Raw genomic sequence first — 13,629 nt, 5'->3', positions numbered from 1 at the left:
TTATTTTGATATATCACAGTGAAAGATTTATCGTCCTCTTTTTTTTTTTTTTTTTTTTTTTTTTTTTAAAAAAAAAAAAAAAAAAAAAAAAAAAAAAAAAAAAAAAAAAAAAAAAAAAAAAAAAAAAAAAAAAAAAAAAAAAAAAAAAAACAAAAATAGAAACAACAAACCAAACAACGACTACAAGAAAAAAAATCCCCCCATCCTAAGCAGAGATTAAAAAAAACCAAGACAAATACAGTTTTTCTGTTTTGACTGCCGTATGTTTTAGAGATTATCATATTTGTATTATATATTATCCTTGTGCTATGTCATATGACATACTGGTGCTTATTATTGGGAAATGTAACAATTACATCTTATCTACAGAGAACTTTTAATATGGAGAATTCTAGGTAGACATTTGAAGTGACTGACAGAGGCACTTCCTATTCCTAGAATCTAAAGACCTGGTATAGAATAATGGGGAAAATATGGAATTAAGTCTCAAGACTGGTTTTAGACCTTGATAAACCTTGGGTTTGAAATGTCCCACAAAATCTCCTGTGTTGAAGACTTGGTGTCCAGCTTAGAGCACTATTTGGAGGTGACAGATTCTTCAAGTAGAAGTCATTGGGGATGTACCTTCAAAGAGAGAATTAGGATTCTGCCTCTGCTTCCTGCCTGCCAGGAGGTGAGCACTGTCCTCTACTTTGTAATCATGATGTGCTGTCACACCATGGGATCAAAGTCAATAGGGCTAAGAGAACACAGATTGAAAATTCTGAAACTGTAAGGTAAAATAAACCTTTGTTCCTTAAAAGCTGATTATTTCAGGCATTTTGTTACAGTGACAGAAAGCTACAACAGTCCATGAATCCCCTTACTATATGAACAAATTCATTTGAGCTCTGCCTTGTTCAGTTTCCTTGTCTGAAAAATGGAGATGTTTCTCTTCAGGGATCTCCTTTTCCCCAAGGGAGCCTGGAGGCATCAGGGAAAGTTGACCCGACTTCCTCCAACTTACTTCCTGATGGGCCCATCATCCAATGGTTTTGTGAGACATTTGAATTAATGAGAAGCTACAGGGAAGACTTCTGGTAACCCTTTCCCTTTCTTCTTTGCAGAATTTCTAGGAGCAGAACTTTTACTCTCATGTTTCTGTTCTATTGGAGGCTTAAACTTCCTGAGCTACTTCGTTCTTGTTACCTGAAGAGGAAGTTGATACGAGGGGATAGCTATATATAGGGCTGAGAGAACGGTGTGAAATAGAGTAGGGGTGTGCTTTCCTTCTATACTTTTAGCTTAAAAGTCAAAATAAATTCTCTCTTCTTGGTTAAACTGATTTGAGCAGAGTTTATTGTTATTCATGATTAAAGGTACCTCATATTACAGATGAGAAAACAGGAAATAAAAGCAAAAATTCAGGGCCATCAAATGATAATATGCTCTTATTTTTAAGACATTTTTATTCATATGAACAAGATATATCTTGGTTTTCATGATGAAGCAAATCACTTTTGAAAAGCATTCTACAGAGTTATTTAGTTTGGTAATATCCCTAAGTACCTATCCAGGTTATTGTTGAGGTCCTTCAGGGATGGGGGCATCACCACCTCCTGAAGCGGTAATGATAATTACATCACTCAGCACATTACGGTGTAGCTATCCTGCTATCTCATATTTGTAGCTGCTTTATGCTGAGAGCAACCAAAAGTCCAAGAGAAAGCTGAACCATCTGGGGAGGTGAATTCATGGCTATTGGCTTATATTTTTGTCCCTTAAGAACAGGCACGTTGGAGCAATTACGTCACTGGCATGACTGGGTTTGGCTGTTCTCCCCTCCTTCCTCTTTCCTGACTGCCTCTCTGAAGGAGCCCTCTTCACAGCTGGTCTCTAGAAGGACAATGATTGCTTGGGATACATCTGAGGAGTCTCTGCAGCCATTCAGGACAACTCTATTGTGCAATGTTGAGAACTGGAATTTTGAAATGATTCAGCACCAAGGTCAGCCTTGCATACCCAGACCTGGCCTTGATGCAGCAGAGAGCAGATACTGTGAAAGAGAAAACAGAGACTTGCAGGGAAATGGGTCACTCACAGTTGGCCTCTCGTTCCACAAGGAAAGCTGCCATTGTCTTTTCCCTTCCACATACTGTATTAGACAGTAGTAGGCTATACACGGTTGTAAACTTAGTTTCCCCTCCCCACTTACTGCTTAGTTCATACCCAGCAGCGTCTTTATTGTGGCCTTTGTTGTGCTTCCTGTGGATTTGTCTCTGTGCTTCTTCCTCTCCACATCCTTACCTAATGCCTGTTTAGGGCTCTGCACTGGACACAGATGTGCCTCCCAGGTCTACCTTCAGGGAAGGACTTACTTCCTGAGTTACTGGAAATGCTGCCATTAAACGGTCTTCTCCTGCCAGTTCTCTAAAAATTGTGCTTGGCTGGAGTCATCTTGATTAACCTCTATTTATTGGTTGGGCAGTAGAGGGGTAAGAGGGTCCAGCACTGCTGCTCGAGACAGCTCTCTAGGCCCATCTTCCCTTCAGAGATGCCCAGGGAGTTGGTTGAAGTCACTATTGAGACTTCATCATGATCCATCCTCTCTGTCTTCCCAGTCCTGCTTCCTTCCCTGCCCTGGGTTGACTCTCAGAAGGTTTTCTAAACACTGCCCTGTGTGCTTATCTCCAACTTAGAGTCTGCTTCTCAGGAAACCTCCCAAGATTCAAACCCTTTACAGAGTCTTATGCCAAATACTGGAGACAGGTATTCAGATGTTGGAACAGCAGCCAAGACTTCTCTCCAATATCTGTTAAGTTACATTAGGGACTTTGGAGCTATAGGGGAAGCCACTGTGGTCCCAAACTTCCCTTTGGGGAAACTTTACTATATTATTAGTAAGAACAGCCTTTGTAAAGGAGTTGTTCTAGGCTGAGCACTTGTCTAAGCACTTCATAGGCATTTAGCTCAATTTTAAACTCTGCTGAATAGATGCATTTCCTAATATAGTAACTGTAACAAAGTGCTAGTGGGCCAAGTTTGTCAATTGCAGAAGAGGATTGGATCCCCCTGAGTATATCCCTCAGATACCCCATCAGTGGCCTTGTAAAGAGGCAAGAAAAGTTCAGAGAGCTAGGGACTCAAGGTATGATCTCAGAGGAGTTCCCTCCCCCTCTTATCAAATAGCTGGGCATCTGGGTGGTTTGATTTTTTTGCAGTGGTCTGCTTTCCTAGTACTGAAACTGCTGTTATCTGAAGGTCACCAGATTCGCAGAGTTCTATAAACCTAAAGGGAAGTAACTGACATTCTTATGACTCAAGTCTTCCTTCTTTCTTTTCCTCAAGAGAAGTCTTGATGCTCAAAGCCTACATTTCTCATTTACATCATGAAGGATTACCTTAAAGGCAGTGCTAAGATATAATTACCACAGCTAGCATTTGTTCTGTGTCTGCTACCTCCATCAGAGGCTACTTAAGGTCAAGTTTCAAGGTCTGCACTGTTATCACATTTCATTTAGGAGAAACTGAAGTGCAAAGAGGTTGGATTCACTGCCCACGCTATGGTGACCAAAGGCCTGGTTTGCCAGAACTGAGTTTCTGTGATATGAAATTCCAGTGCAAAAACTGAGAAGGAAAGACCTCTGCAAACTGGGACCAACTAGTCACCTAAGTTGGAGCTAAGCATAATACATACACACATAAACAAAGAAACTCCAAAAATGCAGCAGAATCAATAAAATCTTCATAAAATGATTAATATTAATTCCAAATAGTTTCATCCTCTAACTGCTGAGCCCGCTCATATAACAGATCGGCAATCTCAAGAGCTATTACTAGTCTAAATGTGAAAAATCCAGTAGGCAAGATAAAACCAAAAATACTCTTTAATCCAAGCTTAACAATTCCCTGTGATTTAAACATTATCTTTAGAAAGTGTTAGGATTAGGCAGACAAGGTGGCTCAAGGGAATTCACCATGGGAAGAAAGAATGGCTCTATAGTTGTACTCTGACTTCCACATGTGTGCTGTGACATGCATGTGCCTGTGCACACATGCACTCTTATCACACACACATGCACTTTAAAAATATTTCATTTATCATTTAATTTTTTATGTTTATGAGCATATTGCCTGCATGATGCAAGTGCACCTGTGTTGTGCAAAGCCTGTGGAGGTCAGAAGAGGACGTTGAATTCCTTTGGAACTGGAGTTAGAGATGGTTATTAGCCACCATGTGGGTGCTGGGAATTGAACCCAGATCTTCTGCAAGAGCAGCCAGTGCTCTTAACTGCTGAGCCATCTTTCCACCCCCCCACTACACATGCACTTTTATCACACACAGTCTTTACACACACATAATATTAATGAAAGGGAAGATCATTCTGGCTCTGAGAATTCATTCTGCACAGCTCTCTGTATTTTCCTCCATCAGAGTTGTAGAAGCTGAAAGTAACTTACCTCATCTGAAATTTGACCTCCAAATGTCACCCACGTTCCTAGAAGAGAATAAATATTTGCATGTTATTCCTAATTACTTTTCTAAAATTGTACACTAAGAGGACATTTTCCCACTCGAGCTACGTCACTCATGCAGGTAGTTTGTAAATGTGCCTAGATGAGGGGCACACACAGGCCACAGTCTAGCTTCTCTTCTTCTTCCTAAGTGTTGTGGAAAGGGGCCTGTATCCCTCTGGAGGAAGGGTACCTCTCCTGCACAATTACCACATACACTTTTGGCAGACCTGCATTACAAGAAACTTCTTTTCTGCTACAGGATTGTGAATGCTGGTATACAAGAATTCAAGCCCACTTTGGTGCCACACCTATTTTTACTTTCCCTTAGCTAAAACGTTACCTGTTCTGAAAAGGAGCCCAAGAAAAGGTATGTAGCCAAAGTGAGTTTGATCTTGGGTTATGGTTCTTGCCTTCTTGGCCCCCAACATACAGACTTTGTGTTGTGTTTCCTGTTACCTTTCAAGAGAACTTTCTCCGACACTCTACCAGGCTCTACCCACGAGACACAGAAGGTGACTTGCACCTTCTTTCTTATGACCTGCTCCTGGAAATCAATCTCTGTTGGCTTTGAATGAGGGTAGAGCCAGTAGCCGGAGTTAGGACAGGGAAGGTAAAAGGGGAAGAAGGCATAACTAGCAGCCAAAGATTTGTGTGTGTAAAGCAAGACACCAGGCAAGCACGTGCCACACGGTCTCCAGTTAGCCTCCTTTGTTTACTCTCCTCCTTTATCCATTTTTCTTTTGAGCCTTAATTATATGTCAAACAAAGGCATTGCACCCATGTGCTATGGGTACTGAGAAATGTGGTACAGTTTCCATCTCTGGGAGCTCATAGTTAACAGCGTCTCTTGATAATGCTCTGACTGAGGCAAACACAAAGCAGTAGGGCAGACAGTCCTCTCCCTACACTGGAGGGGGAAGCACTCAAGGAAGACTTCCTAGAGAAGGTTTATTCTTGTGATTGAGCCTCATAAGAGTAAACTGAATGGAGAAGGAAGAGACAGTCATTTCAGACGGAGGAAAGAGCTTGGCAGAGAGAAAAGGAATAAAACCCAAGTGATGAGAGCTGTTTATGAACCATCAGGCCAGGAGATGAACCTTGAGTGCAGAGAAGGAAGTCTGGGCAGGAGTAGGGGCACTCATGACCTGGGCATGGTTGATTTTTATGTGAGCATGAAAGAAATATCTGTGTTTCACAATAACAGTTATAGCTACTACTATGGTATACCTTCTAGATGCCAGATAGTATGCTAAGAAAAATTTCTGTAATAATTTGACAGACTTAAAAGGCAGTTTTATCACCTATGTTTCCAGATGAGGAATCTAGCATTAGCTTACACTAATAGATGAGATACCCAAGGTTCCCCAAACATGCCTGGCTTATAGAAGGTTGTCCTCTTCACTATACATTGCTGACTGAGATTTTCTCCAACTTAACATGACACCCATAGAAGTATGCTGATGGAATTATACCTTCTGTCTAGGTTCTCAGGCACTAAAGCAAGGGTAGGGTATAAATGATCTTACTGGCATGCTCTCTATTCCCAGACATTGAAAACAGGTAGGCCACAGCTGACACTCAGCTGCAGGCTTGCTTGGCTTGACTAGAATGGAGTTGACCAACTTGGTATTTTAATAATGTTGGAAAGAGTTACCACCATTTAAACACTTAGGAGATTTTTCTTAAAATTTTCTGATTTCAGGCTTTTCTTCTCACAAGGTAGGTATGTCCCAAATTGAGGTGGTGCTTCTGTGGAAGGCTGTGACACTTAGTGAAATCCTACCTCCCCCATTCTTGTTATATGCCTAACATTGAATTAATTTCTATTTAGTGCTTTATGTTTAGTGCTATTTTTCTTACAGCAAAAAAGAGGACAATGAACTTGTACATTTAAAAAACCAGAACTGGGGACTGGAGAGATGCTTCAGTGGTTAAGAACACTGGTTGTTCTTGCAGAAGACCCGGGTTCTAATTCCAGCACCCACATGGCAGCTAAAAACTATCTGTAATTCCAGTCCCAGGGGATCCGACAGCCTCTTCTGACCTCCATGGGCATTGCACAACACAGGTGCACTTACCTACATGCAGGCAATACACGCATACACATAAAAAATAAAAATAAATAAATAACAAAAAAAACATAATGTATTTTAAGAAAAAAATAGGTGTAGACATTCTTTTTCAAAGAGTACTCTAACGGAAGAATGCTAATGCAGAAAAATCACATCTTAAGGCACCATAATAAAACCAGTCATGGCTGCCATGCAGAAAAGACGGTCTCTGAAAAACTTAATGGACTGAGGAAAGGGCAGTATTTGTTTCTGAATGGAAATTAAATAAGTGAGCTGCTGTGAAATGCAGCTCTTTAGTAAGTGAAAAAAATTGCTTCAGCATCAAAGCCTTTTCACAGAAACACATTTATAAAGGAAAATTTTTCTGAATACAGTAGAAATTATGTGCCCAGAGCACAAACAAATATTTGCAAATGTTAGTAGAACTAGCAACTTTATAGCTCAGCATGTTAAAAATATGGCTGAGAACTTTCAGGACAAGTTAGATTATTGGAGACATTTTCTATGGCAGCAAATGAGAAAGTGGATACAAATAACAGCACCTTCTGTCTAGGTTAAATACTGTTAACTGTATTTATTTGCAATGTGGTGAAAATTTTGAAGGAGTCAATGACCTTTTGGATAGGGAGCCTATGAAAGGAAAACAGGAGACTTATTATGAGGAGTCTCAGATCATTTGGAAATAGAGGACACTGGTCAAAGTCACTGTTGCCATGGCGGGGTGGGACTCCTGCTGGGCCAGTCAAGCCACGGATGACACTATTTTGCAGGGATACTATACCTAAGCCTCTTAATTTTCTCATTCATTACAAGTGGCTTTGGGCAAAAGAACTAAAATGGGACAAGCTATGGATTTAGTAATTAATCCCTCAAATGAGCTATTTTATGTCTTCAGGAAAAATCAGGTCAATGTTTGCTTAATGAACTTGCTAGCTGGCTTGTGCTATGTTGTGGAAGAGATTCTTTTTTAAACTGTTCATGTCTTTAATGGGAATAGACCCATCTCACTAAATAATGAAGATTTTCCCAAGTCTGGATCTTCTTGCTGACATTACAAATCATCTGTGCTTACGAGTACTTTTCTACATGGACATTTACAAGAATAGATGTTCCTTGACTTACAAAGGTGTTACATCCTTATAAACCTATCACATATTGAAAATATTGTAAGCCACATGCATTCCTACTTCACTTGCCAAATAGCCTAGCTTAGCATAGTCCAATGTATAGTATTAACTGTTTCTCTTCATGATTGTTTAGCTGCCTGGGAACTGTGCCCACCTGCTGCTGCCCAGTATCATGAGAGAGTTTTAAATGCAAATTGTAGCCAAGGAGAGGATCAAAATTTAAAATTCAAAGTATGAAGGCTTGGGGTTTGGCTCAGTGGTAGAGTACGTGACTAGCATGTACAGCATTCTGGATTTGATCTCTACTCCCATAAAAATTGAAGTACAGTTTTTATTTAATGTATCTTGCTTTTGCACAACTGAAAATTGTAGGTCAAAACATTGTTCAGTCAGATACTATTTGTATTTCCCTAGATTTTCATTTGCTTCTCTCATTCCTGAATTTTTTTTAAAGGAAAGTCATTTGTTAAGGAATGGTGATCAGTTTCTAGAAATGAGGATTATAACCTAAAGTTTATCTTCCAGAATTGTGTTGTTAAAAACCGGGTTTTCAAAAGTTTCCTGATTTCAAACTTTATGAAAATAAAGTAGCATTATATAGGTAAGTTAATTAGTTAATTAGATTTGATAGTATTGTTAATGAAGGACCATGAGTTGGAAGTTTTGAATTGTAGAACAAAATGCTATTGAAGACTAAATAGGACCAACTTTGAAAGCCAGAACTATACACACATCTTGAAGGAAGATGTGGTTATTCTCATTTAAGAACCATTTACAGTGATTCCATCCCTGTTGGAATGACCCTAGCTTTTGGGGTAGTTCTATTACAAAATGAAATCTAGAAAAAGAAAACTAACAATACCATTCCATATTTATTTCAAGAACAAAGACTGTATCGTGTATATCACAGTGAAAGACAGAGCACCTGGAAGATATTTCTGTATACAAGAAAAGATGTTAGGTCAAAGCAGTAGTAAATTATGAAAGAAAGATATATTAATAGTTAAATAACTTTCCTTTAAATTATCTTACATTATTAATATATAATAGCATATGTGTCACATATGTTTATATTAATGCTATAGTTTGAATATGCCTTGTGTGCCCCCTAAAGGTTCATATGTTCAGAATTTGACCACAGTGTGGTGCTATTGTGAAGTGATGGGACCTTTAAGAGGTGGGATCAGTTGGAGGTCATTAGGTCATTGGGAGTAACCCAATGGTAGAGGATGAGAGAGGATTGTAATAAAAAGAGCAAGCCTGACTCTTCCATCCTCCCTAATCTGTTCTGAGAAGTAGTCACTTGCTTGTTCAGACCTGAAACTCCTGTCAAGATGTGCTGCCACCTACTGACCTCAGAGAGGCCCCCCACTTCCTACCGCCTAGCCCAATCTTGGACTTTGAACCTTCAAAACCTTAAGCTAAATAAGTAGCCTGTGCCAAGTATTTCATTATGGGAACTGTAAGCTGACTAATAAAATTACATATGTACACCATAACTAAAAAGAAAAATAAAGTATTTCTACGTCTGGGAGTTTCCTGTTCTTACATTCAACTTACTTTGTTCAAGAATACTACCTTTCTGACCTTTGACACACTGCTCTTCACAGCCCTAGAACAAAAGTAGTGCTTAGCATACAGCTGGTAAATGTTAGTTAAATTAAATTGAATTGCTTTTTTGACTATCATTAATCTTCAAAGTATTTGGATAATTTCCTACCAAGCATATTTACTTTGATTTATTGAAGAATGAATAATGCTCATTAATAATTCATCAGTTCTAGTTTCTAGGTGATTGAGATGTTTCTCACCATCCGTAGGTGCTCACCCAGCATTGATTCCTAGGGAGGGGCTCTAAGACAGTCCTTCCCCTCACTGCAAGGACTCCAGTGAGGAGGTAGGTGATACAGCATGGACAGGTACATTGACTACCACTGGAAGAGGAGATACCACTTACAGATGGGACATAGTCCCTCTTGCTGGAGAGGGATGGAGTGACAACTGTCTAGTTAGGGGAACTCTGAATCTATGATTTTATGCTCTATCATACCCCCCCAAGAAGAGCCAGGGTGGTTTATTAATTAATGATTCTTTTACTCATAAGATGGCATGGAAATGGTGCTGTTCATTCAATAAGAGAAATGTGTTGGTGCAAGAGCAAAACAAACTCCAGAAAAAGTCCTAGAAATATGAGCTGAGGGGTACTCTCCAGTGATGGGTGTGGGATGTTTAGACAGGTGACTGAGGTGAGAAACTGCTTTCTTGAACTTCCACCAACTGAAGGACATGGACTGGAGATACCCTTTTACTGGGAAGGCAGGGTAGGCCTGGGCAGGAGTTCTGAGTCCACCACTCACTAGGAGGGTAACTGCAGTGGTAATGATAATTACAGCAAACAATCTCAGATTTTGGGAGGATGGCGACCTATAATAAGAGGTCAACAGCCTCTACAATAGCCCCAGCATTAACTCCCCATCTTAGCTTCACCAGTCTTAACCATTACAGTTCCCTAGAGGCCTCACTCTGAGATTCTGATTCTGTGGCTCTGGTGTGCAGCCAGATCACATGTGTATTTAACAAACATCCCAGTGATCTGGATATAAAATGTCACACTGAGAAGTCCTACTGTAGCTACAGCAGAGGTACAGGCCTGTGTGGTGGTGCCCGGGACACAGCCCAAGGCCATGTATCAAATGACGCAGATGAAACGTCCCTTCCTTCATGTTCTGGCTTGCATCTGTTAATGTTTTATACAGAGCGTGGTCCTTATTTTTGGATCCAAGCTGCAGCTTGATCTTTCGTTTTTGGTTTCTACAGTGTTGCTAATGAGCATCTGGCCAGAGTTAACAAATGTGATAACAGCTAAGTCTTTTACTTCGTACTTTGATTACCTTTTCTTACAAGAACCAATAATACCACCAGGCTCTCAGGGGATGCAGGTGGAGTTCTTTCACATCTTTACTTTACAAAAGAGCTTGAAATAGCAATAAAACTAGACAAGGAAGTGGTAAAGCCCACATGGAATTAAAGTGTGCCTCTCAGGCAGGTGAAATGGTAGTATTCTCATTTACAGGTAAAGAAAATGCACACCACACACACACACACACACACACACACATTTTTAAGGACTAAATGCAATTTAAAATCCTTCATACTACTTGGATTTTCTATATAAGTTCTTAGTAAAATAGGAAACTACAGTCTAATGAGAAAAAAATTCTCAGCCTCTACCATATGAAGTCACTATTTTTATGGACGTCTATATGCTTTCTATACATCGTAATCCTTATGAGAATTCAGTGGGGATATAATGAGGAAGTCCAATGTTAGAGAATTGACTTGCCATGGCTGCCTGTTGGTAGAACTCTCCATAGTTGTATGCTGATGCTGATTTGAGGGGTGATGCTGCCTCATTCACCCTGCTTTCCCCATGCTCTGTTCCAGCAAAATGGGATGTGTGGCTGTTTGCTCCACATGTCTGTAACACTCTACTGCTTTGGGTATCTATTTGTTCACATTGTCCCCTCTGCCAAGTGTCTCTTCCAGGCAAATCTCCTTCCTTATGATAAGCTTTATACTTCTTTCTTCCCGCAAATTGTCCATCTGTGGGTGAAGGACACCGCACATTTTTCCCCCTGCCTCTGAGTCACCTCCCTGCTCATGTTTTCTTTCATCTCCACCTGAGATCCAGGATTGACCTCAGGATTTTGTCCTATTTGCTGGATAGCTTCAGCTGTCAACTTGATAGATCTGGGAAGAAGGAACCTTAACCATGGAATTTCCTTTCTTCATTGACCTGTGGGCATGTCTGTGAAGCATTTTCTTGATTGTTGAGTAAGGTGGGAAGGCTCAGAGCATTGTGGGTGGTGTCACCCCTGGGCGGGTGATTCTGGGTTATATAAGAAAGCAGGCTGAGCACAGGCCAGAGGAACAAGCCAATAACCACTGCTCCTCTTTGGCCTATGCTTCAGCTCCTGCTTCCAGTTCCTGCCCTGGGTTCTTGCCCTGGCTTCTTTCAAGGATGAACTGCTACCTAGATATACTTTATCATAGCAACAGAAAGAACTACTAGGACATTATGTGAGCAGCACCTTGGTCTCATGCAGAGAAAACTGCCCAGAAAACTGCCCTGACTTGAAATCTTCAATCTCTTCAGAACTGGCACCCTGGTTGAGGTGATCTCTGTGGTAGGGATCCTGGGTGGGATGTCTATGAATGGAATACAGGAATGGGCAAAGGAGAGACCCTGGACAGGTAATGTTGACTTGGCCTCATAGAAACACCTGTGGACTCCGACTTTGAGCCTATACTCCGACTTTGAGGGTTAAATGGCTGGGACTGACATAGGTTCTTAAAGATCTTTATAGAAAATGTACAATTATGTGATCCCTCCTTTGCTCTCTCCCTTTCTGTGTCCCCACATCTTTCCCTTTCTCTCTTCTTTGATTTAAAGATTTTTGTATTTAGGTGCCAAGCCATTCTCCTAGCTCCATGTTGTTTTAAGATTTGTTTCAGGAAAAATGTGCCAGGAACCATTTGTGTTGTTTCTCCATTCATCTGACTGATAAAATTTAAAGACAGGAGCGGTGTTGGAAATAGGATGGATGGCAGGGATGTGGGGTTTAGACGTGATTAAAATCTTATAAGAGTGTTACAGAACAGACTGCAAGCAGGGTCCGCACATCACCAGCAGCTTCAAAGCTGTGGGAGCACAATGTAGTACTGAAATCTCTGTGGGCTGAGCTCGCCACAGAAATGACTTTCCCACTTTCTACACTTGGATGCTAGAATTAACAGTAAGTATCGATTTAAATCTATGGCTTCATCTCCTTAAATTTCTTTATGAAGATATGATTTCTGAACTGATTTAGTACAGTGAGCCTGGTAGAATAATTCAAAATAAAAAAGCCTTAAATTCTTAAAGTTTTTCTTCTCTTCATGTTTTCATTGCTTTTGCTCATGTTATTGAAGTGAATATTATTATTTTTATAACCAGAAACAAAAGTTACTTTAAAAAATCCATGTTACTGGAAAATCCAATCATAAACAAGTGTTGCAACAATGTGCAACTCTTTCTACTTACTGAGCATGAAAAAAAGACACTGTATGTGTTTGTCACTATTTTATTCCAAGTTTTTTAGTCACAGTTCCATATATGTATCTATGAATGTATACATATATGTGTGTGTGTGTGTGTGTGTGTGTGTGTGTGTGTGTAGTACTGATATTTACATATTGAGGATTATTTACTTTAGCAAAGTTTTAAGGGCTCTTAAAAACAGTATATATCACCAACAAAAGTTCCTCATGTTATTCTTTGAAGACTTCTTGTCAGAAGTATGTAGAACTTCTGGATGTGGTGGCACATGCCTTTAATTCCAGAATTCAGGAGGCAGAGGCAGGCGAATCTCTGTCAGCCTAGTCTACATAGTGAGTTCCAGGCCAGCTAGGGCTACAGGGACACTCTCTCAAAAAAAGACCAAAAAAGAAATGTATAAAATGTGTAGAACTTAAACATTGGTTTGACACTAGAACCTTAAAAGGGAATAAGCATTGCTTAGCATCCCCAGGAAAAGAAGTCTCCCAACAGATGGAAAATTTATTTGTTAATGCTATTATGTCTCATAATTATTTTTTTAAAAAAGAAAATGAGAATGTAAAAGATGTTAAAAGGATATGGGAATGGAGATATTTTCCAAAATAGAAAAAATGAGAAAGCCTAAGCAAGTGATGAAGGTCTGTGTAGGTTTGTTATGATACATAAAGAATGAGACAAAATAATATATGCATAATCTTAAAATTTCTGTGGTCATAATTTAAGGAACAAAATATCTATCTAGTCAAAGTTTATCTGAGAATATTGGGTTTTTTTACCCAAGCCTTATCTACACAGCACATGATAATTAAAACTACCAGACTGGTGGAACTAACCT

General features: G+C 39.8%; 1 protein-coding gene across 1 annotated transcript in view; it reads right to left on the bottom strand.

Moving 5' to 3' along the window:
- The window catches only part of Kcnab1 (potassium voltage-gated channel subfamily A member regulatory beta subunit 1), a 294,743-nt gene that overhangs the window by 89,159 nt on the left and 191,955 nt on the right, over window positions 1-13,629 (bottom strand). The window contains exon 3 of the mRNA XM_008837446.3: window positions 4,441-4,478. Within this exon, the coding sequence (XP_008835668.1) occupies window positions 4,441-4,478 (38 nt within the window). The remainder of the gene's footprint in view (window positions 1-4,440; window positions 4,479-13,629) is intronic.

The sequence above is a fragment of the Nannospalax galili genome, unplaced genomic scaffold (genome assembly GCF_000622305.1).
Source record: "Nannospalax galili isolate Female #2095 unplaced genomic scaffold, S.galili_v1.0 scaffold617, whole genome shotgun sequence".
Lineage (NCBI taxonomy): Eukaryota > Metazoa > Chordata > Mammalia > Rodentia > Spalacidae > Nannospalax > Nannospalax galili.
Note: the sequence above shows the minus strand (reverse complement) of the source record. Positions and strands in the feature narration are given on the sequence as shown.